Source organism: Colletotrichum fioriniae (assembly GCF_027942845.1).
Source record: "Colletotrichum fioriniae strain IMI 355084 chromosome Unknown scaffold_1, whole genome shotgun sequence".
Taxonomy (NCBI): Eukaryota; Fungi; Ascomycota; class Sordariomycetes; order Glomerellales; family Glomerellaceae; genus Colletotrichum; species Colletotrichum fioriniae.
This window is the reverse complement of record NW_027076837.1, coordinates 6,068,184-6,094,725: the sequence shown is the minus strand read 5'-3', so window position 1 is coordinate 6,094,725 and position 26,542 is coordinate 6,068,184. Positions and strand designations below refer to the sequence as shown.

Here is a 26,542-nt window from a genome sequence, read left to right as displayed (position 1 = left end):
TCACACCACACCTCACCACCACCCCCTTCCCCTGGTCATGGCGCCGCCGCCACGAGCCAGCTATTCCTAATATTGCTCTTCTTGCGGCATGAGATGGATGGATTGCAAATTTGCCCTATTTTGCTCTCGATAAATAAACTGCCAGGGCAGAGGAAACAAGAGTGCCGAAACCTCGTGTAGTTTTAGTCTATCAAACTAGTGAAATAGCTTGCTGGATACCTGGGCAGCCGAGTTGATTGAGAGGTACTCCCGTCGTCTTACATCAGCATGTAGTAGATTGATACTATTACGCTATCGACGAGATGGGTCAAGTACCTTTTCGCTTCTGCTCTTTTCGCCGCCTTTTTTTTTTCTTAACCGCCCGTGCTCATACGCACCGTAAACGTAAACTTAGCTAGAGATTCCTTACATGGTAGGTCCTACCGCCGATGTGACCGATGTCGGTTTTGCTTACCTTAGCTTTGCCTCACTTTTTGAACCCCCCAGTTTGACTAAGAAACCCTTGCTTGGCGTGGTCATTTTCGAGGTCGGTGGATGATGAAGTGCGACACGGAGGCGCAGACGTAGACGCGCACACGCACTCTTTCTCTTTTCCTTCACCGCGCTAGAATGCTCCAGAAGGGGCGTTGTCTCCGAAAACTCCGAAAGGTTATTAAGCTCCAGGGCGGGCGTTGAAGAGAGAGAGAGAGAGATAAGTGTACCATAGGGAGAGAAGGGTGGTGGTTTAGCTAGCTACTGACTGCATAAGGAGGCTTTTGCTCGGCTGGTTATGTGTGTGGTGTGTGTGTGTGTGTTCTCGGGAATCGGGATAATGTTCCCCTAAAAGGCAAAGACTTGAACAGACCACAGGCCACAGACTACAGAGAGTCACAGCCTTTTTTTTCCTTTTTTTTCTCTATCTTTGCATGTGTGGTTGTGAGTAGTCTCTGCGTGTATGTGTGTGTGTGTGTGTGAGAGAGAGAGTGAGAGACAGAGTGTGTGTGTGGTCACTATTGTGGTTGCTGGATTTATTCCCGATACGTTTTGTTTTTGTGCCTGTGTAACCTCTCCCGCGACTAGCGATCGGTGGAACCGTCGAGACCACGCGCGGGACACGTGTGACGGGATCCGGGTCGGGGATCGCTTGCATCGCCCGCGTACCGGATGCGACGCTCTCTTGAGAGGGGTGGTGCTCACTGTGAGGTTTCGGCAGAAGGATTATTGTCTTTCCTACGTTTCCTGGTATAGATACAACTTCAACACTCGAACACACATACACACACGCACACACACCGCTCGTGTACTTCTTCTTTCCCTTTTCCCATAATATAAGCGCTATATCTGCTACTGGGAATTTTCTTTGCTAGCGTGTTTATTCGTTTTGTGTCTTGTTGTCGTTCGTCGTCTCATATTCGTACTCCGTAGATTATCGATCACTCACGCAGATACCGCAGACGTCCTGGTATACCTACGTACGTCGTGACGTCCCAGTATTTTCTCGCCTTGGACGTAGCGTCCGATCGACGGTGTGGCGTCCCCCCGTTGTCCGGGGGTTCTCTCTGTTTTTTCCCATCCAAGCCTCTTGGAGTAAAAGTACACGGATGGTAACACACTCCTGGTTTGAAGGTTTTTTTTGCCTTTGGATTTTTTTATAAGGCTTTTATTTATTTTTTATTTATTTTTTACCTGGGACCCAAGCAGCCAAGGTCAGAACCCTGATCCGGAAGCGCCGCGCCGTTGTGTTCAGTTTGCGGGAGCTTGCGCCGACAAGGTTTGGCGCCGTCAGCGATCGTCTTACACGGCACGGCACACACGGACAACGCTCTGTGCTCAATTGACCCTGTCCCAAAGATGTGGTCTGGCAGTCACGCAGTGCGCGCGCGCCTGATCGGACAAAAGTCCGGGCGTCTTTTCTGTTGCTGCCACATGACAAATCAAATCCGAACATGGAACTCATCTTGGGAAAATCCCGTCTTGATTATCCTTGCGGTCCGATGCGGTCCGGTTGAGATCTCGTCGCAAACTTTCATTTCGATAAAAGTCAATGAAAAGGAGAGCAAAGGAAAAGTGTGTGTAATGTATGATGTACCTTAAAAAAACTTGGACCTCCCAATTGTCGGGCGATCGGGATGTCTCTTTTCCACGAAGCCTCGCAATTTCCTTGACCGTTTGGGACTTGCTCTGACTCTCTTTCAACCACACACCCTGGTTCATGCAATTATACCCAAAAGGCTTTTGAGAAATGATTGCTGGCAATGCTGGATTCAGACACATCAAGGAATCCACCCTTGATCACACGGCACATCTCACACCCCCAATGCTGCTGCATTTCGCGAAAGTGGGCTCCTTCCCCCTTCCCCTCCTTTTCGATAACCGGCTACATCCGTCATGTTCTGCATCTGCACCCATCTGCCGGGACTACAACGTATAGATAATTTTGGCTCGTAAAGATGAATGGGTTGCAAGGTCAGAGGGGGAGGGGGAGAGGGGAAGAACCGAGAGGGGGGTGACATGAGGCGGGGACAGACACACAGAGACACAGACACAGGGAGTGAGATGCTGCTGAGTGAAGGGAACAAGAAAATGTGGTCTTCTATTTTGGCACAAACGGTCACTATGTGCCGTTGATGATGCTTCTCTTTTGTCATACCTGGGACGCCATACCACCATGAAGGGGAAAATAATAAAATAAAAAACCCGGTCCCAATGAGCCCCTGCCAAGCCCGCCCACACCTCTCTCTCTCCTCTCATGTCTCGGATCATCGGGTTGGAGAAGAGCGACTGACCATGACATCTTGTACAAAGTGATTTGCCGCCGTGTGCCCTGGTCCTAGGCTGTGTAAAATACCGACGACAAAAAAAAAAATGAAGTCGCAAGTCGCAAGACGGGGGAGAATTTCTCCCCATCGCAACCGAAGAGACTGAGCCCCAAAAGGGAGGCTTTCGAACAACACACGTACCCCCCCTGGTCCGGTAGGCCGGTGCCCCCGCCGCGATGGAGGCGACCCTCGCCAAAAATTCACGATCGAACTGGGGGAAGGGGGGGCCTTTCGGGCCTCCAAAATCCCAAAATCTCAAAATCGGATCACTCTGAGTTTTTCTCTTCATTAGGTCCCCAGCGCCTTAGCGTAATCGCAACCTTGGCGAAAAGGGTAGGGGTGAGTGGGTGGTGAGTGTCAGATTGTGAGAATTGGGCCCTTTGGGTTGCCGTTTCTGCGCTCGAATCGAGCGGAGTGCATTACCGCGCGCGCTGTGCTCACCGACCATTCTTCATGGCCTCCTTTCTGCGCTTCTTCTCCGAGGCCCGGGTCAGCGCGGTCTTGACGATTCCATCGTCGAACGTGTCAATGTCGTAATAGACAGGTGCGATTTCCTGGTACATCCGTTTTAGTTATGGGGTTCTCCGATGCAATGGATAGGATGAGGCAAGTGCCGAAGAATGCAGGACAGGGGGGGCTGAAAGAAGCAAGAGATCGATCGTAGCAACCCACATGGGGGTGAGCGGTAAGAGGAGAGAAATGGCAAGTGGTATTGTTCGAAGGGTGAAAGGGGCAGGGCCATTGCTTACAAGTAGCCACTCTGGCCTGATTCCGGTGCATGTACGAATGTACTGCTTGGAGGTGAGGACGAATTCGTTGTAAAGAACCCATTCGTAGTCAGTCTTGAGGACTGTGGAGGGATGCATCATGACTGCCTGATCGTCCTTGATGGTACGGTAAACCTTGCCGGAGCTCTCTCTCATGGCGACCTGCATGAAGAAGCCCGAAAGGAGCGCGCGCCGGATGTTGGTGTAGTAGTTCTTGTCCTCAAAGGGGGTCGACACGAGCTCGAGGTCAGACTTCTCCATGATGCGCTTCAGCTGCGCACGAACGTTGTCGGCACTGCTGAGGTGACGGAAGGAGAGGAAGTGCTCGTGACACCACCTCTTGGGGTCCACATCGGGCTGGTTCGCCGTGCCCTTGAAGGCGTGGTAGGCGTTGAGGAGCGTGAGATGATCGCCCTCGGGGTGTGAGAATTGCGCCTTCATCTCGTCGGCACGCTTACGCTGAGCAGCGGGGCGGACCCAGATCTGAGGAATAGAGAGGAGAGACACAATGGACAAAATCTCGTTGGAGCAGTAGAACTCGGGCGAAGAGATAAGCATGACAGCCAAAGCTGGGTCCAAGGGGAACTCGGAGGCCAGACTTCCGAGGGTAGTCAGCTCACCATCGTCGTCAAGGCAGGCGAGATAGTTCAGCTCCTCAAGAGCACGCATCATGGTCTCCGGCGCAGGCGGGTCCATGAGGTCGAAGTGGACGAGATCCTGGACACCAAGCTTCTTCAGTTCCAAGACCGTGTTGGCCAGGTTGGAACGCAGAATCTCGGGATGTGTCTGCTCGATGAGCTCCTTCTTGAAGGCCTGCTCGGTGTAGAGACGGAAACACTTTCCGGGCTTTGTACGACCAGCACGACCAGCACGCTGCTGGGCGGAGGCCTTGGAGATAGGAGAAACCAAAAGAGACTCGACACGGATTCGCGGGTTGTAGATCTTTTGCTTGCTGAAGCCGGGATCGACGACATACACGATACCGTCAATGGTCAAAGACGTCTCAGCAATGTTGGTTGCCACAATGACCTTGCGTCCTGGCCGGCCGCCCTTCTTGTACGGAGTCGGAGCCTTGTCGAAGATCTTTTGCTGCTGGTGAGGTGGCAGAGTACCATAGAGCGGGTAAACCACCAACGGGCCGGCGTCAATTTCTCGTGTCATCTCATCGGCCTCGAGAGAGATCTTCCGGCAGGCATCCTCAATCTCCTCCTCACCGGTCAAGAACAGTAGAATATCGCCCTCCCCTTCGGAGGCATGAATCTGCAACACTGTTCGAATGGCAGCCTCGACATAGTCCCTCTCGGGCTCGGGGGTGTAGAAAATCTCGACGGGGTGCGTACGACCGGGAACGGCGAGAAGCGGCGCATCGTTGAAGTAGCGCTGGAACTTTTGCGCATCGAGAGTGGCGGACATGACCACGATCTTGAGGTCGGGGCGGCGGGCGGCGATCTGCTTGAGCAGGGCCATCAGGATATCGGTAGCGAGAGTACGTTCGTGGGCCTCGTCGAGAATAATGCAGCTGTAACGCGACATCTCGTGGTCGTGGATGGCTTCTCGGAGAAGCATACCGTCGGTCATGTACTTGAGGATCGTGTTGGGGCTGGTTCTGTCCTCGAAACGAATGCTGTATCCGACCTCCTCGCCAAGATTAACGTCCATCTCGTCGGCAACACGCTGTGCGACGGACATGGCGGCAACACGACGAGGCTGAGTGCAGGCAACCATCTTGCGGTTGAGCTGAGGGAGCTCGTCAAATACGACATATTGGGGAATCTGGGTCGTCTTTCCGGAACCGGTTTCACCGACGAAGACGAGGATTTGGGTAGAGTGGTACTTCTCGAGGAACTCTTCTCTGTTGGCAAGGTGGTCAGTACGATGAAAAGCCTGTTAGAGGAAGCTCCGAAACAGGCGTACCTTTGCTTCGTGACGGGAAGATCGCGACGCGCTTCCAGGATCTGGAAGTACTTTTGCGAGTGAGGACGACCAGTGAAGGCGTTGTCGTCGAGGTCTTCGATCTTCTCGTGCTGCTTCGAAGTTGTGGCGCGTTGCTTGAAACCGTAAAACGGCGAGCTGGCATCAATGGTGCCCTCTTCGGACTTGACGCCGTTCTCCTCCTTCATATGCGCCAAGTAGGGGTTGTACTTGGACTCGTCCTCTTCCTCCTTCTTGACCTTCTTCCTGCTTCCTTCTCTGTCGGCGCTCAGGCGCTTTGATCCCTTATCCTCGAAGTCGGCCATTTTGGTCGAAAATTCCCCGTTTCGATACGGAGGGGTGGTGGACGGGAAAGGGGTTGAGAGAGATGTTTGATTGAGGTTGCGGCCCGTGGATTCGACGTCGACGAGGACAAACTCGGGAGACGACTCCAAGCGAGGCTCCCAGAAACTTTTTGTTGTCGCGGGAAAAATTTGGGTGGGTATGAGCACGGGCCAATAAGAAGGTGGGATGATAAGATAAGCTAAACTCAGGCATTGGACGTAGGTACCTTACCGTACGAAAGATCCAACACACTGGTTATGAGACATTGAAGTGTCTACGAGCGTGAGACCTTACGTGGCTATAGACATACTATGGATTCCCTTATAATTTTCTGGAACTCATTCAAACTCGTCTCAAAAGTATCCGGCATTTCATAGCTCTCACTCTTAGTAAAGATAGTAAAAGTTTTGTTCTCAGACAAGGTGTCTCCTCCTCTCATCGAATAGACTAAGATGAAGGCTTGCAAAGTATACTTTCCTGACAGCGGGCACTGTCTCCTCTCACACTCTCTTCAGGGTCCAGAGTGCAACCAATGGCACCGGGTCGCATCTCGCAAAATCTGGTGCTTTTTTAACTACTTGGGGGGGTAACCAACAGCCTGACTTCTCAAACCACACAACATCAGGTTGCAACTGCTCCGAGTGCAACTTCTGTGATCTCTCAGCCCATCGTTTTCCTGAGCACAAACAACCTACCAAGAATGATTTGCTGACCACAAATCGTCTCATTCCCCCTTCCCACATCCTCTTTTTTACCGAAGCGCCAGGGTCCTGAGCAGCAGGTAACCGCTTTTTGCACAACCATCGCGTGGGGTATTTGTGCGCTGAGCAATTACACCATTCACAAGTCCTCTTTAGGCAGCACAAGGGACTACAGCCTGAATCGTCTCAACACCCAGCATGGACGGCAGCAATTTCAACCAAATCCGGCCCATTTTCAGCCTTGGTCAGCATGATTCTGAGAGGGATCAGCCTCTTGATGATCTTCAGTATGGCCAGATTCTGAACGCTGGTGTAAGTCCATTTCTGAGACCTCAATTTCTTGTATTTTCAATTGTCACTCACTAAGCTTTGACTTTAGGTCAACTTTGTGACGGCACCCATCACCAACAAGCACTTCCATGCACGGGTAAAGGACCTTGTTTCCCAGCATCTCGCCAAGGCAAAGAAGGGACTCGCTTCACTGGCGGATGCTGTCGTGCCTCCTTTGACCCCCAAGGACACCTCCCTCTTCCCCAGCCATGCCGTCACCACTTACATCGCCTACGCCAGTCCCTGGATCGACTTGGCCTCGGTCGATCCTGCCGTTGCCAGCATTTCTCGACAGGTCCTGAACCTCGAGATCGCCTACGCCAACTTTTGCGGTGTCCGAAGCATCATTATTCCCGGCCCCAGGAGAGACGCCTCCAAGAATGGCGGAAACCAGGGTCTGTCCCAATATGCCAGAGCTGTGCAGGAGGCCATGACCATTGCGTCGCGCCTCAACTTCATCATCCACATCCCCATGTACCGGGAACCGGGCCTGGAGGAGAGCGTAGAGCTCCTGTCGACTTTGTCAGAGGTGCCTCACCCCGAGAACAGCAAGGATATCGACATCTACAGCGCATGGGACTCTTGGCACACTGTCCGCTCAGTCTGCGAATACAGCATGCGTCTTTATGTTGGTAAGATATCTTCCTCAGTCTGTTACCCCAGAAGTAGACACTGATCAGCATCAACAGCCATTCGCGTCCCCAGAGCTCTGCCTGAGAAGTCTCTCCAAGAGAAGTGGTTCGCCGAGCCCTTGCACTTCCTGTCTCTCGGCGGAAACGCATTCTCCAAGAACAAGACAGGACACCCTGCCCTGCCCAAGGCCCATCAGGACATGATCTTCCACTACATGCGCCTCAAGAACGCGCCCTGGCTGCTTCTTAGCGACGTCGGTCCGGATACCGCCTCGCTGACGGCTGAGGCACAGCTCCAGGCCGTCAGTCTTGGTAACCAGGTCCCCACCTCCGCAGACTTCCCTCCTCTGGGCGAAACTCCCACCCTCGCCACGGACTCCCTCAAGTCGTTCCGCACCTACGTGGTGTACCTCAAGTGGCTCGAGATGCAGCAGCGCCCGTTGTCGTACCTGGAGCAGACCACGCTCACCAGCTTCCAGGACTGGCTTCAGTCGCCCCTACAGCCTCTGTCCGACAACCTGGAGTCGGCCACGTATGAGGTGTTTGAGGGCGACCCGGTCAAGTACAACCAGTACGAGGCTGCTTGCACGGAGGCCCTGGCCGAGTGGCACCAGCTGGGTAGAGCCACCTCTTCTAAGGACGGCGCCGTTGTCATTGCCGTCGTCGGCTCTGGCCGCGGCCCTCTCGTGACGAGAGCCCTAAAGGCCAGCGAGGCGACCGGCGTCCCCGTCCAAGTCTGGGCGGTTGAGAAGAACCCTAACGCATACGTCTACCTCCTTCGACAGAACGAGATGATCTGGGGCGGCAAGGTCACCGTCGTCAAGACAGACATGCGCGCCTGGAAGGGTCCCCTCGTCTCGGGCACCCCCGAAAACAACCCGGTCTACGGCAAGGTGGACATTCTGGTATCCGAGCTGCTCGGCTCCTTCGCAGACAACGAGCTCTCGCCAGAGTGCCTCGACGGCGTCCAGCACGTCCTGGCGCCCGGCGGCATCTCGATCCCCGAGTCCTACACGGCGCACATGAGCCCCATCGCGACACCGCGCATCCACGCCGACCTCCTCACCAGGGTCCCCACGGAGCCCAACGCGTTCGACACCCCCTGGGTGGTGCGCCTCTTCGCCCTCGACTTCGCCGCCATGCGCGTGCCGGGCCACCCGCGTTTCCAGCAGGCGTGGGAGTTCTCCCACCCGGTCTCCGAGGCCACACTGAAGCAGATCGAGACGAGACGTGCCGGTGGCGTCATGGGCGGCGGGGGCGGCAGCATGGCGGGTGCCGTCGGTGCCAACGACCACAACTCGCGCTTCTGCCACCTTACGTTCGTCTGCCCCACGAGGGGTGTCATCCACGGTTTGGCTGGATACTTTGAGTCCGTCCTCTACGCGCCCCAGACCGGTGACAGAGAAAAGGTGGAAATCAGCACGCATCCCGAGCTGATTGACCGCAAGAGCAAGGACATGATCTCGTGGTTCCCCATCTTCTTCCCCATCAAGGTAAGCGAAAAAAAAGCGCTCAAATTCCCTGGTGCAATATGAACAAATTTCACTGACATTCACAGCAACCGATCTACTACCCTGCCGACACTGAACTGGAGGTCACGATGTGGCGACAGACGGACGATTCGCGGGTGTGGTACGAGTGGCTCATCGAGGCGTACACATGGGTGAGCGAGACACAGCGCATCAAGGTAGCATCGTCGGATCTCTGCAGTAGTCGCAAGGTTGCTTGTCTTATGTAAGTATCTGCGAAAAAAAATAAGGAGCGCCATAACATAAGGGGGAGGGCACTGGAGGCGCCGACAATAGTGTGCGCCCCTTTTTCTTCTTCTTCTTCTATAGTTGCTGCGAAAGAGGGGAGGTAGATGGTTTCTTTCTTGCGCAGCACGACCTGGCGGTATTCAACCTGACTTGGGGGAAAACTGCAAATTCCGTTCCGTCGCCAGCTTTTTGGGGGGTTCCTTCTTTGATGTTCTATTGCTCCAAGCTCATCGTGAAAATCGTATCCCTTCCCACCATCCTGATCTCCCAGTCGAAACCAAAGTACGTGGGGGCGGTTTCCCAGGTTGTGTCCATGTCTTTCCGCTTCGTGGTCTTTCCGCTCGTCGTGGAGGAGGGGGATCCTCCCGCTCAACCTTCCATCTTGACGTCGCCGTTCTCGCCTTGTTTCGCGCCGCGGATCCAGAGGACGTTGTTACACCTGTAGCGCGTTCAGTCAGCGGTTATCGTAGGTGGCGAGAGGGAGCAGGGGGGTTCGTGTGTCGTCGAACGAATGGTCGCGTACCGGATCAAAACCTGGCCCAAAGCTCCCGTCATCTTCTGATCAATGTACTCCTCGGCGCCGCTAAGCTGGACGTTCATGTAGCTGTCGATGCTGACCAGCTTTCCTTTGTACTCGGTCTCGCCCCACTTGAGTCTGATGACGACGTCCTGGTTGACACTGCGCAGCGAAAAAAACATTGTTAGCACGCTGGAGAAGATTTGTCTATTGCGGAAGGGGGTAGGTGATTGCAGATGCCGTTAGAGAGGCGCGTTCGTGGGACGGTATGAGGACATACAGGTCTTGCAGCATAGGCCGCGGGTTAATGGGCACGAACTGCAAGAGGAAAAAGGGTTGGTTAGCTCATTTTATCCTAGAGAGTGTCGAAAATGAAGGGGGGACGGGGGTTGCATACGCTCATGGTGGGCGATTTGAGGGTGAGATACAGCCCATGTAATGTGTAGATGGGGGGAAGTTTGCGTGGGAGTCGAGGCTGCGATGCGCGAGGCTCCTCCGTTTCTCAATTGGGGCCAATTTTTAGGCGGGCACAGTGCACCTGAGGTTGCTTCAGTGGTGTGAGGCTGTCGGAAAATCATCGGGTCCACTGTAAGGTACCGCCTGGCGATGCAACCCAAAAAATCCGGGGGATGGGAGCACTGGCCTCTTTGTTTCTCTTGTACCAAGCTGTTTATTCTGAGTCTCATAATCTCATTCTAGTCTCCATTGCACATGTTAAATCCAATGTTTCGTATCATCTGAGATCAACCCTTGGTCCTGAATACAATCGAACGAACGCCGTGCGAACACTTGATGTCTCTGAGACTGAATTTGGACGTTTTCGTGTTGTTTGTTGATTAAGAGGAGTATTCAGCTTGTAAACATTGCTGGATCACGAACAACAGTCTGAGAATGACGATAGACAACGAGGTAAGATGAAGTAACGAATTTGGACTTGGTGGACAAGATGTGAGTTATGAAGATATATTCGAGACGTGGACAATCGACGCCTTGAGTCAGTACGCGCTCATTAAGTGATATTTATGAGAGATTATTGTTGGCGAGTCGAAGCTTCTTATTTGCATGCATAGCTAGATTAATCGATGTTGAGTACAGCGATCTTACCCTCGTTATTTGATCTGTGCCTTCACCTGAGGTGCACAGAAAATATTGGCTTGATGAACTGAAATCACGACGAAGGGTGAGAAATGAACGGTGCGAAAAATGTTATTGTGTCAGACAGAAAATCTTCTTTCTAGTTCAATGGTTAACTCTCAATTAATTCGTCTGAGAGTCGCTTGATGATTGTTTTGAAGCTCATGAACTCCAATTCAGCATCATCCAGTGTCCTTATGCTGATATGAAAATTTCGCGGGTACAACTGAACCTCAATCAACCTCCGCCCTACAACAACCACACCCCCAGTAACCACCCAAAAATGGCCACACAAACATTCGAGACCAACGGCGTTCGAATCGCCGTTGAGGGATGCGTAAGCCTTCCAATGGACCCCATCTTACCCACAATGGTGCTCCCACTGACAATCTCGACAGGGCCACGGCACCCTCAACGCCATCTACGCAGCCGTCGAGGCCTCCTGCGCGGCCCGCGGCTGGGACGGCGTTGACCTCCTCATCATCGGCGGCGACTTCCGAGCCGCCCGCAACGCCGCCGACCTGACCGTCATGTCCGTCCCCGCAAAGTACCGCGAACTCGGCGATTTCTGGGAGTACTACGCCGGCCGCCGCACCGCGCCGTACCTGACCGTCTTCGCGGGCGGCAACCACGAGGCCGCAAGCCATATGTGGGAGCTCTTTTACGGCGGCTGGGCCGCGCCCAACATCTACTACCTCGGCGCCGCCAACGTCCTGCGCCTGGGCCCGCTGCGCATCGCGGGCATGAGCGGCATCTGGAAGGGCTTCGACTACCGCAAGGGCCACCACGAGCGGCTGCCCATGGGCCCGGACGAGATTAAGAGCTTCTACCACGTCAGGGAGGTGGACGTGAGGAAGCTGCTGCTGTTGAGGGAGCAGGTTGATGTCGGTATCAGCCACGACTGGCCGCGGGCGATCGAGAGGTGGGGTGACGAGAAGGCGCTGTGGAGGATGAAGCCGGATTTCGAGAGGGAGTCGATGGATGGCACGCTGGGCAATGTCGCGGCGGAGTATGTTTGCGATCGGCTCAGGCCACCGTATTGGTTCTCAGCGCACTTGCACTGCAAGTTTGCGGCGTTGAAGATTTACAAGGATGAGGAGGCAACTACGAAGGAGGCAGCAGAGGGAGCCCCGGCCCCAGCTACGGCTCCGGCTGCGGCACACGAGCCGGTTGAAGCACCGGATAATCCAGATGAGATCGACCTGGATGGAGACGAAGAAATTACGGACGCTTCTGCACTTCCGGCGCCAGCACAAACGAATCCCAACGAAATCGATCTCGACGATGATGACGAAGACGAACAGGCTACCGCACCCACACAAACAAAGCCCAACATCGAAGTAAAAGAAGAAGCCCCCAACACCAAAACCTCTGTCCCCGAGGACATCCGTGCCCAACTTCCCGCCTCCTTCGCCAGACCCAAGCCCCAGCCCAAAAGGACACCAGGCCAGCCCGTCCCGCCAACAATCACAAACAAGCAGGTCAACTTCCTCGCCCTCGACAAGTGCCTCCCGCGCCGCCACTTCCTCCAGCTCCTCGAAGCGCGCCCCCACAACATCCTGCCCGCCGACCAACCGGCCCCGACGCGGCCTTTCCGCCTACAGTACGACCCGGAATGGCTCGCCATCACGCGCGTCTTCCACTCCACGCTCGTCATCGGCGACGAAGCGGCCCGCCAGCCGAGCCCGGACCTGGGCGAGGAGCACTACGTGCCGCTCATCGACGCCGAGCGCCGGTGGGTCGAGGAGAACATCGTCGACAAGGGCAGGCTCGACGTCCCGCTCAACTTTGAGATCACGGCGCCGCCCCACGTAGAGGGCGAGCCCGAGTCTGTGCCGCAGCAGCCGTTTGAGTATACCAACCCGCAGACGTCGGCGTACTGCGCGCTCTTGGAGGTTGGGAACCTGTGGGATGCTAGCGAGGAGGAGAGGATGGAGAGGAAGGCGAGGGGCCCGCCGGCTGGGGAGTTCAGGGGACACCGTGGCGGTGGTGGTCGGGGCTTTCATAGGGGTGGTGGTGGTGGACGCGGTGGTGGACGTGGTGGTAGGGGCCGGGGTAGGGGCCGTGGCAGAGGCAGAGGTTGGAACTGAGTTTTGTTGAAAGTGGATGTATACAATTCATTGCAAATTTCATGGTAAAAAGGTCACAGGTGCGAGCTTCCGCCTGGAGTAGTCTGGAAGTTGCAAGACGCCTGTAAGGACAATCCAAAACAAGGCTTCACATGATGTGAGGGGCATTTATCAAAGACGTAAAGAATTTGGTTTATTGAGCTATGTGAGTGTGCAGGTATGTGTATGCTGTGGTTGATCTGTATCCCAACAGAAAAAGCGTAGATCTCAATGGTAGAAAGTTGAGTCGAGCAGAGTGAGTGGAATATAGTTCTTCTTCCATCTTTAATAGACGTTCAACCCACGGAAGAGTGAGGGGAGGAACGCATATGCTAAGATGGGGGTTGGGTTTTTCACATGTGGGGTGATAGCGTGGGTCACCGTCGAGAAAGGATCATGGGAAACAGGAAACATGCCCTCTCGGCATGGGATTTCGTCATAGTGTCATGGCAATGGTATCTTGTCCGGTTGTACCGCCCTGAACGCTCAACGCCCCAAACTCCGTCATGAAAGTAATGAAGCCAGAATGCAAAGAGTCACCAAACGTCATTCAGACAGTGCCGGTATTTTGCTCTGTGAAAAACGTGTCAGAACGGCTGGGTGGTTTCCGTGAGACAGATGCCGTCGCTCTGGGATCAGAGGAGGTTGGGGATGTCTTACTATCCAGGCCCAGGAAGTCGGCTGCGACCAGTAGTTCCAGGCACAGCTCGACAGGAATGTCCATGTCAGGAACGTCCTCCCGCTCACGGTAGCGGTACCAGTATTGGAAATACTCGCAGACTTTCTCAAGCACAACGCCACTGCCGAGAAAGAAGACGGTCAGACGTTTCCAGAACTTTTTGGAAAAAGAGGAACAAAAAGGAATGAGGATTAGCCTTGTGAGGTGGCTGGGAAACAAGTAATGGGAGGAAAAAGAAAGAATGTTGCCGGTTTCAGATCAAGTGTAGTTGGGCAATCAAGCAGACCAGCCGTTGGAGCGGTGGTCTGTCAGTGAAACTCATGGATATAATCGGAGTTCATCATCGCAACAGTCGTAGAGAGAGAGAGAGGTGGCAGTGAGAGCGCTGGATTGGTTATGCGGGCTTACCTGATCTCTTCAAACACGCAGCGACCCAAAGCAGCCTCGCGGAAGTTGTTGCGTGTGTCCAACATGCCTTTGATGGCAGGGCTGATCATGGCGGCGTCCCGCAAGACGACGAACTCATAGCCATCACTCGAGACCAGAGTCACGTACTTGCTGTCGGTTGTGCCATTGGGATCCATGATTGCGGACAGTTGAGATATGCTGCGTGTTCGTCTTCTGAGAGCTGACTAGACAGACTGCTGAAGATTGGAATGGTGGCTTCCGTGTGTCGGAGGTTCCGTGTCTCTGATTGATTCGCAAGTCACAGCGGTGATGCTCGTGGCGAAATATGAGCCTTCGATGAAGGTCGACGACGCGTTCGTTGAAGACGGAAGGGGATGACTGAAAAATTCATGTCGCGGTTTTGAGGGAGGCTGTGGTGGGGTTGGAGCTTGGGCCACCTATCTCTCGTCCCGTAGTCCCGCCGGCGAAGGGAAGGGCACCGGAAAAACTCTGACGGGAGCTGTCCGCTTTCAGACTGCAGGGGGGAACCTTCCTTGGCCAGGCCACAGCCAGGGGTTCGATTGATCCGCCTTAGCGCGCTTTCGTCGGATCCACTTTTGCGTTGTCGTTGTGGCTCCTCTGGCGCCTGCCGTCATCACCCCGGCAAGAAGTGGCTGGTTGCCCCGTCGACTTGTTTACAATTGCCCTCCTTGCTCCCGCTCCTTCTCCTCAAGAACACAGCACAACCCGCCCATCCACCTCGCACACAAACCCACCCCCATACAATACACCATCCCAAGCCAGACCAAGCACCTTTTTCAACATTCCTCAACTCCAAAACGCCGCAACGTGCCAACGTCTCTTCCCCGTATTGCATTCCTCACACTTAACCATATCTCAACGGCATTCGACTGAACACGGCAAGTAGCTGAACACGAAGCGAGGAGGCTCATTCGAGGAGAAGCGGCGATATCAATATCGGCAGTATTCCTCCATCGCAACAAGAAACAAGCAGCATACACACAACCCGGGAAACATCGCATAAAAGCACAAACCACTCAAGTCTCCCCAACAACCCCCCTTCCACCCCCAGACGAGCGCACGCACCGGCCCCCGGTATCTATCTTACCCATCATCACATCAACCCATCTCGCAAACACGCACGAGGGGCCACGCCGCGAAACGACCTCCCTCGTCATCGCATCATAGCACCTCAAACACAGCTCGAGTCTGCCGCACTATGGCGTCCTCATACCAATACCGCAACTCATACCACAACTCGTCTCAGAACATTAGCGAAAAGTACGACGACGGCCGCCCGGCTACTTCCCGCCGCAACACGCGCCTTAGGAGTAGCGACGGCACCGTCAGCACCACAATGAGCTCTTCAACAGGCCGCGAGAGCGCCGCAACCCACGTCACCGAAGGTCCTGCCTATTCCAAGAAGATTGTCGTCGTTGGCGACGGCGGCTGCGGCAAGACATGTCTGCTCATCAGTTACAGCCAAGGCTACTTTCCAGAGGTGAGTATCTACACAGAGAAAAAAAAAAACACAAATTTCGACTCCTTTCGAGCGCAACATTTGCGTCATTTGATTGTCGCTGGGGAGCGAAATGAGCCAAAACAATGCTGACTCTGGCGACAACAGAAATACGTCCCCACTGTGTTCGAGAACTACATCACCTACCCAACGCACCCACCGTCCGGCAAAACAGTGGAATTGGCGCTATGGGACACGGCAGGCCAGGAGGAATACGACCGACTGCGACCGCTCTCTTACCCCGAGACCGACTTGATCTTTGTGTGTTTTGCGATTGACTGCCCAAACTCGCTTGAAAACGTCATGGACAAGGTAATTTAACCACCGCCCCTCAGATAACATGCCCCTCCTTTTTTGGGGCAACGCCATTTAGCACTAATGCTAATTTCTTCTCCTGCCAGTGGTACCCCGAAGTCCTCCACTTCTGTCCCTACACTCCTCTGGTTCTCGTGGGCCTCAAGTCCGATCTCCGCTTCAAGAAAACGTGCATCGACATGCTCAAGACACAAGGTCTCACGCCCGTGACCCAGGAGCAGGGCCGCGCCGTTGCCCGCAAGATGGGTGCTCAGTACGTAGAGTGCAGCAGCAAGGAGATGACTGGCGTGGACGAGATCTTTGAACAGGCCATCCTGACGGTCGTCGCCAATGATCGGAAAAACCAGGAAGCTCAAGCTGCCGCCTCCCCGTCAACACCCAGTGGTCCACCTGGAAGCAGCGCAGGTTTTCCTGGCGTCGCTCTTAAGAAGAAGAAGAAGAGGAATTGCAAGATTCTGTGAGGTTCCTACTGAGGACCTCGGGGTTGTAACGAAGAGGCATTGGACACCGGCGGAGGGCGTAATGAATGACTTTTTGTTTTATCTGCATGATCTCGTCACGACCTGCTACTATTACGATCTGGAGAAAGCATGCGCCACCATTAGCGAAGGGGGGCGTCTCCTGCTCTAGGGCTGGATGAACTCTAGACCGGAGACGAAAGTTTTCCCTCTACAAGGGATGTTGGGAGAGAGATTTTCTTCTTGTTGTTTGATGAAGAAGAACGAATGGTATATAAGTGGGAAACGAAACAAAGGGAGTGGGAGGGAAAGTGAGTGGTTTTCTCATCCGAGTCTCTAGACTCAACCATACCCTTTATTTTTTTACGCCAAACAAACGCCAACACACACACAAACGGAGCGGGTACAGGGGAGACTTTGATCAGTTTTTTTCTGTAACCATCAGGTAACCTCTTGCACCTTGAGGGGTAATTTTTCTTATTTTCTTATTTTCCTTTCTCTTTTTCCTCTCCTGTAGCAGCATGGGGTTTTCTGTCTAGATAGGGCATTCCCGAGGGATAGGAAACATGAAATGTTAAAAGCATCAAATCAATTGTTACGTTGTGCCATAAGTGATGTGTCAGATGAAAGTGAAGAACGCTGTCCTCTGCCAAAATTTTCAAGTTTCCCAGTGCCGTGGCTCAGCAGTTCATGAGAGACAAAACTTCGTACGGCTAGCAAGGTAGGGTTGAAATTGAGTCCAACGAGGGATCGGAGAAAGGTCCGTTGGGGGACTGATATGAATGGGATTCTCTAGAGTGGGATGCACTTCTTCATCAATTCGACTACAAAACCAAATCCTAGATAAAAAAAAATAATCGATTCATCCGGTTTGCAATAAATTGACACCAGCCGATCGTTACGCACCATGGACTCTTCTGCCCAGGCACGCCAGGTTCTGATCGCCGATCTCCCGCGAGAAGGTGATCTCGCGCATCACACCAACGACGGGCGACCCACCACACTGATCCGAACCGAGAGCAACGTTGGCAACTCAAACCCAAACCCAAATCCAAGCCCAAGCCCAGATTTGAGCCTAAATCCCGGACATCTCGAATTACCATCATCCGTCGACGTCGCAAGCCTTTATGCTCAGGTTGCCAAGCTCAACGACGCGCTCGCCAAGTTGGAAGATGAGGTGCGCAGCGAGCCTTACATCAACTCAGAGGCAGAGTGCCGAGCCGCCGCCGGAGACGTCGAGAAGCTTCTCATTAGTTTGGCGCAACGCGCTGCCAAGAAGACGGGTTTAGAGAGGTGTTTCCCGTGTAAAGGGCGGAAGAAGAGGGATCTGCTGAGGAGGCATATCTGTGTTGTGCAGGAGACGTCCAAGACTGTCGGTATGACGCATCTCCGGGTTGCCGATGCGTTTTCTGGGCTTTGCAGGACGGCGGATGGTCTAGGCAAGGATGTGAAGAGACTGGCTGGAGTTGTTGGTGAGGCAAAAGATGAGTTTGAACGGGAGAGGGTAAGGTGGAAGGTGCTTGGGTGGCGGGAGAGAATTCTGAGGGACGAGTTGGAGTGCGTTGAGGCGCGGATGTCTGCTATGAGCAGCGACAGCAGTAGCGGGCCGGTTCCTGATGGACACGGGGACAGTCCTGTCGAAAGTGCGTCTACTGCTGCGACAGGCGATCAAGATACCACCGTCGAGGAGATGAGATTCGAGATGGAGCCGATGGTGACGCTGCCCTCGGAATCGGAAGACTACGCACATAACCCCACAGAAGATGATCTTGGCCATCTTGTTGAACAGCTCCAGCACCTTAAAGACGACCGCGACGCCAGGAAACCCGGGAACGAGATGGACGAGGTCCGCTTAGAGATCATGGCGGCTTCGCTCGAGCAGTTGTTCCTGGTGAAGCACGGAGATCTCAGCGTCGATTTGCAGAGACGGGTTAGAGCGCTGACAGAGGGAGGAGAGAGGTGTCTTGCTGTCGCTGAGGGGTTAGAGAAGCTGAGAGAGTCGAATTATGGCGATTTGGTGGGTGGGTTATGCGACCTTGCGAAGAAGCCGGACGCGGAGAGCAGGCGCAAGGTGGTGAACAAGGCTAAGGCGACTGGGCGTTTGGGTGCTTCTTATCGCGGGGTGACGACGGCCGAGTACCTTATGATGAGATGAGCCTGGCAACGTAGAAAAATGGCATGGTAACGCCGCGCGTGTAGGAAAAATGTCATCGTTCAAATCAAAGTAGGTATTTCGTTGCTGGTGGGTATCATGATCTCTGCTCGTTCTTCGCCTCGTCGTCGCTGCCCTCCTCGGTATCGCCCTGCTTGTTTTCCTCGGGCTCTTTCGCCATCACGTTTTCAAACTGCGACCACAGCGCCTCGACGGAGGAGAACTCGTTTCCGACCTGCGATGCGGGTGACGACCGCCTCGAATTAGTGTCCGAGTTCTAAGAGCCAGCGTATTCGAAAAGGGAGGAGAGGGGGAGACTGCCTACCGTGATGACTGCCTCGAGCGAACGATTGAGCTTGTTGATGTTGGCAAGGACTTGCTCAAAGTTCTGGGTTTCTCGTTAGCATTTCTCAAATTGTTTGTTTTTGTTTGACTGCATCATCGCTCGGGGGAACCAGGGGGGGGCTTACCATTGCGATTTCGCCGATGAGCTCTTCGCGCTGTTGCTCAAAATAGGTCTTTTCCCTCGTTCCGGATTGGGATTGCGAGTGGGAGAAAGTCCGCTGATGTGACGACATGTTGTTTGGTGACTCGGTGTCTTTGGAGGTTTAAGGAAGAGGTTCGCGTGTCGCGTCGAGAGGAATTGTAGTTTTGGCGGTGATGGCGGGGTTTGGATGGAAGGTCACTGCGGTGGGGTTGGTTGTACAGTTTCTTTTGTGGGTATAGCACTGTACGGAGCACTGTGGGTGTCTCTGAGTATTGTTGATCCTTGTGGCGTATATTTCACGCTCTTCAGTGATGCCATTCTGCAAAGACTGGAAACTTTAAATCAAAAGATGAGTATATGTACCCACGATGCCCTAGACTATGGAGAAAGAGAAAGCCTGTATCCATGCAAAGAATGTTCCAGCAAGTGACCGTGAAGAAGGGTATCAAAAAAAAGGGTATCATAAACGAAAGCCAGAAGAGAGTCAATATCCCATCATCCCACCATAAAAAAGCCCGTCTACTGTACCCTTCAATCAGACGCTCTCGCTGGGCTTCACAGGCGAAGCCCCCATGACACTAATGACATCATCATCAACAGGCTTCGCCTGGAACGTCGACGCACTCTTGTCCACAGCGATACCCGCTTGGCCATCGCCTCCCGAGACCTCCCGTCCGTTACGCAGCTCCCAGCTCCCCTGGCGCTCGTGTCGCACCCCGCGCCCAGAGACAGCCAGGTCCGGGTCACTAGCCATCTTTTCAGCGGCCCGGAACCCGCCAAGCCCGGCGATCCGGCCATTGCCGTCCTTTCCTCCTCCTGCTCCGCCACGATGAATCCGGAAACCACCAAGAACAGCCCCCGAGACAACGACCAGGCCTAAGACGGCGAGGACGATGATGGCGCCAATGATACCCGCGACAACGGGCTTCTGCACAGCCGAGCGGATGGCCTCGCCGACGGTCGGCGTCGTCTTTGTGGTCTGCCAGTCGCAAAACGATTGGATCGAGCCGCAGATGCTACACCACGTCGCCGTGTCGATGCCGAACTTGGACATCTCCTGCTTGAAGTAGCTGTACGTCACGCGGGTGTCGCCCTCGGCGAGGCCGAAGAGGGGATACTCGAGGAAGGGAGTGCCGGGATCGGCGTTCTCGCGGTAGAGGAAGCGGACGTAGAGGTTCTCCTCGGTCGGATAGGTGTCTGGCTCGTTGGGCTGGTCGCCGACGAGCTCAAAGACCATGGCGGCGCCGTTTTCGGGGAGGCTCCAGAAGGGGGTCGTGGAGAGCGTCTGGTTCGGCTTCTGGAGTCCCGCGAGGGAGAAGAAGGAGAGAAAAGGTTCCTGGGAGCTGAAGAGGAGGGTCATCTTGTTGGAGTAGCCGGCGAAGTTGCCGTTGGCCTCGAGGGCGTCGACAACTCTGCGCGCAAAGGTCCGGCCGGCGATGGTGCGGATCATGTCTCCCTTTTTGAGCCCCGAGACGGCTTGGTTGGAGGTCATGTTGAGCTGCTGGAGGCGGGCGTACATTTCGAGGAACTCGATGCGTTGCGCATACCCGTCTTGGAGACCGTCGTAGACGGCCTGCTCGTGGGAGTAGCGGTAGCGGACGTAGTCGTAGATGTCGTAGGCGTTCCAGAAGTTCACGTGCGCGAGCGAGATGTCTCCGTCGTTTAGTGGCGGCGTGTTGAAGAGGGATGTGTAGCCGGGGCGGGACGCCTGCTCGAGGGTCTGCATGTACGGGTCGAGCTGCATGACATACGTTGTCGAGATCTTCCACTGCGGACATTCGGTATTGCCCCGAACACTTGCCGAGTGAAAGTCAGTTCAGTCCTCGAGGAGCGTCATGATTTGCGGTAAACTGGAACTTACTCAATCGACCTATCGTCAGACAGTCCCAGCGTCTCAATGATTGGGTATTGGTAGCCACCCAGAGGATACTGCGTGGTGTTTCCAGAGATTGTCGAGTACGAGATGTTGGTCCCGCCAGTATCGGCCGCGAAGGCCTGGGTGATGGGCGGGTAGAGACCCTGCATGAAGGCAGCAGCGCCGGCGGCGATGTGGGCATCAGGGAGAGAGAGGATCGAGAGCTGCTCATGCTCATACACGTTCCGCGCAATTCCCTTGATCGCGGCACGGGTCGTGATGCGACCCTCGGAGGTGTTGGTGGGCGTTCCGCTGGCCAGGTAACGACTTCTGAAAGCGCTTCCCTGGGCGTACATTTCCTGAGCACCCAAGGGAGTCAGGGTATCTTGGAGCCCGCTGCGCACCGGCGTGCGCTCACCGTGCATGACCATTGCGACGGACGCCCATACTGAAGGGGTCGAGGGCGCGGCCGAAGTCGTTGCGATCAGGGTCCCAATGAAGACAATCAAAGATAGGGTAGACATGGCGGGCGAGAGGCCTGGGTTGTGTATCATACGGTTGCGAGATTTGGGTGGCTGAACTTGCAGCACGGCTTTACACAGGTAACAGGAAGCTCAAGACAACGGAGAGATCAATCACATACAGACGAACGGCTACTCGATAAAGAGGATGGAGGGGAGAGCTCGGCTTAAAAGAACAAAGCCAGACCACCAGTTCAGAGGCAGAGGAGAGCTTGGAAGGACCGGAGCATGCAAGGCTCGCATGCAGCAAGGCGGCGGCGGGAAGCTAGCTGGGCTTACACCATCTTCACCTCAGAGGGGAACATGAGTGACAGCTTCTCACCGCATGTCGCCTCGATAAGCCATCGAGTGTCTTTCCTTCCCCCAGAGGACGCTTGTCTCGGAGGGGTAATGTAGGCAGTACATGACGTGCTTGAGGCCCAGAGCGACAGAGCGAGTCAGGGTATAAAGCCGGACATGGCAGACGGGCGGCACTGTCCTTCTTTGACTACCGTTGCAACTCCAACAGATGGGTGGTCGACGATGGCGGTGGTGACGGATGGGGCCGACGCGGGATGGCGTGGGAAGCGCAGCAAGGATCTACAGTGTCTGCATGCTAGCAGAGTGGAGATGGCGGCACATGGCTGACCTTCAAGTAAGCCGAGCCAAGTGAGTTGTCCAAATAAGGGAGAGGTGAAGGAAGTTGGAGGCTGTTGAGGTGATAAGGTGAGAGACAGAGAGAGAGAGAGAGAGAGAGTGTGTGTGTGTCTGTGAGTTGTGAACGGAGGGCCGAACTCAAGAGGCCAAGGTGCGGGGTGACTGCATGGCGCGATTGAGCTCCAAGCTACGTTATCAGCTATCCTCGATAGCTCCGGCCAATGATGGAGCAAGCCACTCATGCATTTGGCGCTTAGAAGAAAAATGGTGAGAGGGAGCGATGGGATGCCGCAATCGGCTGCATCGGCCAGAAGAAGCTGGTTGCAGCGGCCGTTTTTAACGTACGGTAGCGACGATCAGGCGGGGGAATTGGGCTGAATTGAGACTGTCTGACATGACTGTTGATTGCCTTGCTCACGACATGTCTTGGGTTTTTCTCGACGATGATCTGTAATTTGTCGACCAACACAAGGTAGCCAAGACAGCTGGGGCTCTGGGTAGAAGAGTATGGCTATGACCCGACAACCTGGGTCTAGATGCCGCGGACAACTAGAACAGTCCACATCAGTGATCCGTTCTGCTTAGTCTGGAAATGTGAAGATGAAGAAAGTATCTGGGGTGGCTGGGAGCAGGCGATGGACATTGGAGTGCTGTTTAGCTTCCAGCATCAGTTCGTGCTATCAGCCACCCCCGGTCGAGTCTGTCCAATGGGCTTACACCAAAGTGTTCACATGCCCTCGTCGACAAGGGACGGATAAGGAACTCTTTGGAGTTGGTCCAGTAAGCTTAAAGTCTCTTGAGGCACCTTAGTCCAGCCGGGCGTCGCGGGCTAAAAGTTCGAATCTTAGACATCCAGCAAAGAACGGATCGAGTCGAGATCTGCGGTGAAGCAAGTGGCTTCGAGGAGCAAACGGAGCGCGAGTACGTAAGGCAAGTCAAGAGGTCGAGATGAGCGACGGAAAAAGTGTGAAGTGAAGACGAAAGAGAAGAAGACCGGGAACTCAACTGGTGATTGATCGGACGACCGGTAGCAGCTGGTGACGCAGCCTGTGCCAGCTGTCGCCACAAGATGCTGATCTTATCATGAAAGTGGTATTATCTTATCTTATCTTTATCTTATCTACTCCTCATCAGTTCCCATCATGTCCAGCTGGAGGTTCACAGTGAGCTCTCCAAATCTACCAAGTCCTTGAGCACCGCATCCTTTTCTCCCTCGAACTTGGCGCTCGCAACGAGGCCAAGCGGCCGCCTGCTGCGTCCACCACCATACCCGAAATACCTATCCAGCGCAGCCTTCAACCCGGCGACACCCAGCTGCACCAGCACCCAGTCCGCCCGGCTCAGCTTCGTCTGCAGCTCGGTCGCCTCCTTGAGCTTGCCGGTATCGTACAGCTCCAGCAGCTTGACGTGCACTTTGGGCGTGAAGTTGGCCGCCGCCGCGATGACGCCGTTGGAGCCCGCCACAAGCCCGTGCAGGAAAAAGTCCGACTTGCCCGCGAACGCGGCGAAAGGCTGAGGGATGCGCTCGTCGTGCGCTACGCGGTGCAGCTTGCCCAGGTTGCCGCAGGTGAGCTTGCAGCCCACGACTTTGGGGTTTGAGGCCGCCAGGTCGGCGATGAGGTCTGAGTCGAGGTCGATGCCCGATGTCACGGCGGGGAAGTTGTACAGGAGGATGGGGATGGGCGATGCTGTTGCGACATCGTCAAAGAACTTTTGGATCACGGGCTTTTGCATCGCGCCGGCTAAAGTCATGCGCAAAGCGTGTCAGTATGCTGGCAGATCTGGAGCTTCATCTTTGACGGCTTAGTGGCCCAAGCCAACTCACTCCAGTAACTCGGTGACAGGACGAGAGCGTAGTCCGCCCCCGACTCCTTGGCTTCGGTGCAGAGCTGGATCGTTTCCCGTGTGCTCTGCGCGCCGCAGCCGGCGATGATGACGGCCTCGGGCTTTCCGTGTTGCTTGAGCACCTCGGCCGCCGTCGCGATGACCTGTTGCCTCTCCGAGTGGAGCAGATGCGGCGCCTCACCGTTGGATCCCTGGATGACCAGGCCGGCCACGCCCGACTTGGCGAGTCGCGTAATGTGAGTCTTCAACGCTTCGATATCGAGAGTCTCGTCTTCGTGGAAGAAGGCCACGACGGGGGCGTAGATGCCGCGAGGGGGTGCACGAGGGGCCATTTTGTCTGGTCTGAGGTACTGTATGCAGTGAAATAAAATAATCTTAACAATATCAATCCACAACACCTACGAAATCCCTCATGAGAGGGATTGCTAGCTACTCTTATTTGGCTCGTTCATCCCCATATCGTCCCTCCGCCGAAATGACATGCTTCGGTCTTGACCCGTAAGTTTCGGAGCATTTGATAATCTCAAGATGGAGCACTCCATCAAAGTGGACTGCGACCCCGCGGGCCCCTCATCCGAGCTCGACTCAGGCCGGTGCCGGACCCTTGACCGGGTTCCAACTCCGAGTCGGCTGGGGTCCCGAGATCCCTGGTCTACTACTCATACCTCGCCGTCGCGACCTTTCGTCTCTCAATGAGAGAATTGTAGTTTCACATATTCGAACTTTCACAGCAATTCAGACAAATAGTTACAATGGGGTCAGTCAAGCAGCAAACGTCAGCTTTTGAGCAAGCAGAGTTCATCCCGCCCGACGCCATCTTCGATGTCACCAGGCGGTACGTCGCTGACACGGATCCGAACAAAGTCAACCTCGGCCAAGGTACCTATCGCGATGAGAACGGTCAACCGTGGATCTTGCCGTCTGTGAGATTGGCAGAAGCATCCCTTGGAGAGCCTGGGCATGAGTATCTCCCTATCGCAGGGTTCAAGCCCTTCCGCGATGAAGCCGTCAAGCTCGTTTTCAGCTCCACAAAGGCATTTGCAGAGAACCGTGTAAGTGCTTGCATCAGGCTCTTTAATATTATCTTAACTGACCAACTTCACAGGTCGCATCATGCCAATCGCTCTCCGGAACAGGCGCCCTCCTCCTCGCCGGCCTCGCCCTGAAGAAGGCCGCCGCCCACATCAAGACAATCTACATCACCGACCCGACATGGTCCAACCACGAACTCCTCTTCGCCTCCCTCGGCTTCGAGGTGAAGCACCTGCCCTACTACAAAGACCGCGCCTTCGACTTTGACGGCTACATCTCGACCCTCAAGGCCGCCGACCCGTCCACCTCGGCCGTCATCCTGCACGCCTGCGCCCACAACCCCACGGGCTGCGACCCCTCGCAAGAGCAGTGGAAGCAGATCGCCTCGGCCATTATCGAGAGGAACATCTTCCCCGTCTTCGACTCGGCCTACCTCGGCTTCAACTCGGGCTCCGTCGACGACGACGCCTGGGCGATTCGCTATTTCGTCGACGAGCTCGGTCTCGAGGCCGCCGTGTGCATGTCGTTTGCTAAGAACATGGGTCTGTATGGCGAGCGCGTCGGCGCCGTCACGTTTGTGGCCGACACGGCAGAGAGGACCAAGACGGTCAACTCGATTCTGGAGAACGTGCAGAGGGCGACGGTGTCGAATCCGCCTGCGTACGGCGCGCGCATCGCGGCTGCGGTGCTGGGGACGCCGGATGTCAAGGAGCAGTGGGCTAAAGACCTGGTTACCATGTCGGGCCGTATCCGCGCCATGCGGAAGAAGGTTTACGATGAGCTTGTGCGGCTGCAGACGCCGGGCGATTGGTCGCATATCGTGAAGCAGAGCGGCATGTTTGGGTATACTGGTATCACCAAGACGCAGGTTCAGCACCTTGAAGGTTTGTCATTCCCGTCCAGAAAGTATCAGTCTATTTTACGAGTTACTAACGTTTGATCTACAGAGAAATACCACGTTTACATGGCCGACACATCACGAATTTCAATTGCGGGTTTGAATGAGAAGAATGTAGAGTACTTTGCAAAGGCTCTTGATGAGACGGTTCGGAGTGTACAATGATCGTGTATTAGCCACAATGTAGCACCATTAGCATAGCTCATAATGATCACATTACATTGTCAAAGAATAATCCCATCTTCACGTCCGAAATCGCTATGCAGTTGAGTTCCTCTGAATGAAAAGCACCGGACTTACAATGCCGAAGATCACTCAGACCAATTAGACCAAGGATGATGCTAACACATACCGAAGGTATTTACACCAGTGACGCCCGTCGCCCGCCAGAGCGGAGCTCCGCCCTTCGGCTGCCCCTCCCGAAGCTGATAAGCCGAACCACCGACCCCGCTGCCGTCAATCATCTCTCCGCGGGGACGCTGAGGGGCAAAAGGGGTCGATTCAGATTCGACCACGCATCTCATCGCTTATCGGATCTCTAAATGGCAGATGACGAAGGAGCTCTCCTTCCCCCGTTTACTCACTCCGCCTCCACTTCGTCCTTCTATCCGAACTTTTCCATCTTGACTATGAAAATGCACCAAGTGGAGCATCCGCAACCAACGTAGAGTGGGAACAACTGAACTCAAGTCAACGAGACTCTTTGGCTTTCTCTCCGAAGCCACCTGCCGAGGGAG

The 26,542-nt window shown here is 54.7% G+C and overlaps 11 protein-coding genes across 11 annotated transcripts; 5 read left to right on the top strand and 6 right to left on the bottom strand.

Annotated features, from left to right (window-relative positions):
* Nucleotides 1–3,235: 3,235 nt before the first annotated feature.
* On the bottom strand, nucleotides 3,236–5,802 carry PRP43 (DEAH-box ATP-dependent RNA helicase prp43; the record flags this gene model as incomplete). The annotated part of the gene is made up of 3 exons (XM_053194160.1): nucleotides 3,236–3,352; nucleotides 3,548–5,417; nucleotides 5,480–5,802. 3 exons carry the CDS (start codon nucleotides 5,800–5,802, stop codon nucleotides 3,236–3,238), a joined length of 2,310 nt encoding a protein of 769 aa, XP_053048357.1.
* Nucleotides 5,803–6,720: 918 nt separating this feature from the next.
* On the top strand, nucleotides 6,721–9,222 carry N0V96_001574 (uncharacterized protein; the record flags this gene model as incomplete). Its single annotated transcript, XM_053194159.1, has 4 exons — nucleotides 6,721–6,834; nucleotides 6,902–7,484; nucleotides 7,542–8,977; nucleotides 9,043–9,222. 4 exons carry the CDS (start codon nucleotides 6,721–6,723, stop codon nucleotides 9,220–9,222), a joined length of 2,313 nt encoding a protein of 770 aa, XP_053048356.1.
* Nucleotides 9,223–9,610: 388 nt separating this feature from the next.
* N0V96_001573 (uncharacterized protein) lies at nucleotides 9,611–10,161 on the bottom strand (the record flags this gene model as incomplete). The annotated part of the gene is made up of 4 exons (XM_053194158.1): nucleotides 9,611–9,680; nucleotides 9,765–9,920; nucleotides 10,039–10,076; nucleotides 10,156–10,161. The coding sequence occupies 4 exons, from the start codon at nucleotides 10,159–10,161 to the stop codon at nucleotides 9,611–9,613; spliced, it is 270 nt and encodes an 89-aa protein (XP_053048355.1).
* Nucleotides 10,162–11,175: 1,014 nt separating this feature from the next.
* Nucleotides 11,176–12,982, top strand: DBR1 (lariat debranching enzyme; the record flags this gene model as incomplete). Its single annotated transcript, XM_053194157.2, has 2 exons — nucleotides 11,176–11,229; nucleotides 11,291–12,982. The coding sequence occupies 2 exons, from the start codon at nucleotides 11,176–11,178 to the stop codon at nucleotides 12,980–12,982; spliced, it is 1,746 nt and encodes a 581-aa protein (XP_053048354.2).
* A 568-nt stretch (nucleotides 12,983–13,550) lies between these two features.
* On the bottom strand, nucleotides 13,551–14,263 carry ELC1 (elongin C; the record flags this gene model as incomplete). Its single annotated transcript, XM_053194156.1, has 3 exons — nucleotides 13,551–13,573; nucleotides 13,661–13,800; nucleotides 14,088–14,263. 3 exons carry the CDS (start codon nucleotides 14,261–14,263, stop codon nucleotides 13,551–13,553), a joined length of 339 nt encoding a protein of 112 aa, XP_053048353.1.
* Nucleotides 14,264–15,306: 1,043 nt separating this feature from the next.
* Nucleotides 15,307–16,382, top strand: rho4 (the record flags this gene model as incomplete). The annotated part of the gene is made up of 3 exons (XM_053194155.1): nucleotides 15,307–15,588; nucleotides 15,715–15,918; nucleotides 16,008–16,382. 3 exons carry the CDS (start codon nucleotides 15,307–15,309, stop codon nucleotides 16,380–16,382), a joined length of 861 nt encoding a protein of 286 aa, XP_053048352.1.
* Nucleotides 16,383–17,286: 904 nt separating this feature from the next.
* Nucleotides 17,287–18,534, top strand: N0V96_001569 (uncharacterized protein; the record flags this gene model as incomplete). The annotated part of the gene is made up of 1 exon (XM_053194154.2): nucleotides 17,287–18,534. One exon carries the CDS (start codon nucleotides 17,287–17,289, stop codon nucleotides 18,532–18,534), a length of 1,248 nt encoding a protein of 415 aa, XP_053048351.1.
* Nucleotides 18,535–18,628: 94 nt separating this feature from the next.
* DAD1 (Dolichyl-diphosphooligosaccharide-protein glycosyltransferase subunit dad1) lies at nucleotides 18,629–19,109 on the bottom strand (the record flags this gene model as incomplete). The annotated part of the gene is made up of 3 exons (XM_065756267.1): nucleotides 18,629–18,766; nucleotides 18,857–18,919; nucleotides 19,002–19,109. 3 exons carry the CDS (start codon nucleotides 19,107–19,109, stop codon nucleotides 18,629–18,631), a joined length of 309 nt encoding a protein of 102 aa, XP_065615507.1.
* Nucleotides 19,110–19,553: 444 nt separating this feature from the next.
* Nucleotides 19,554–21,397, bottom strand: N0V96_001567 (uncharacterized protein; the record flags this gene model as incomplete). The annotated part of the gene is made up of 2 exons (XM_065756266.1): nucleotides 19,554–20,814; nucleotides 20,880–21,397. The coding sequence occupies 2 exons, from the start codon at nucleotides 21,395–21,397 to the stop codon at nucleotides 19,554–19,556; spliced, it is 1,779 nt and encodes a 592-aa protein (XP_065615506.1).
* Nucleotides 21,398–23,150: 1,753 nt separating this feature from the next.
* Nucleotides 23,151–24,207, bottom strand: N0V96_001566 (uncharacterized protein; the record flags this gene model as incomplete). Its single annotated transcript, XM_053194150.2, has 3 exons — nucleotides 23,151–23,180; nucleotides 23,213–23,772; nucleotides 23,856–24,207. 3 exons carry the CDS (start codon nucleotides 24,205–24,207, stop codon nucleotides 23,151–23,153), a joined length of 942 nt encoding a protein of 313 aa, XP_053048347.2.
* Nucleotides 24,208–24,627: 420 nt separating this feature from the next.
* On the top strand, nucleotides 24,628–25,970 carry N0V96_001565 (uncharacterized protein; the record flags this gene model as incomplete). The annotated part of the gene is made up of 3 exons (XM_053194149.2): nucleotides 24,628–24,927; nucleotides 24,981–25,791; nucleotides 25,855–25,970. The coding sequence occupies 3 exons, from the start codon at nucleotides 24,628–24,630 to the stop codon at nucleotides 25,968–25,970; spliced, it is 1,227 nt and encodes a 408-aa protein (XP_053048346.2).
* Nucleotides 25,971–26,542: the final 572 nt, after the last annotated feature.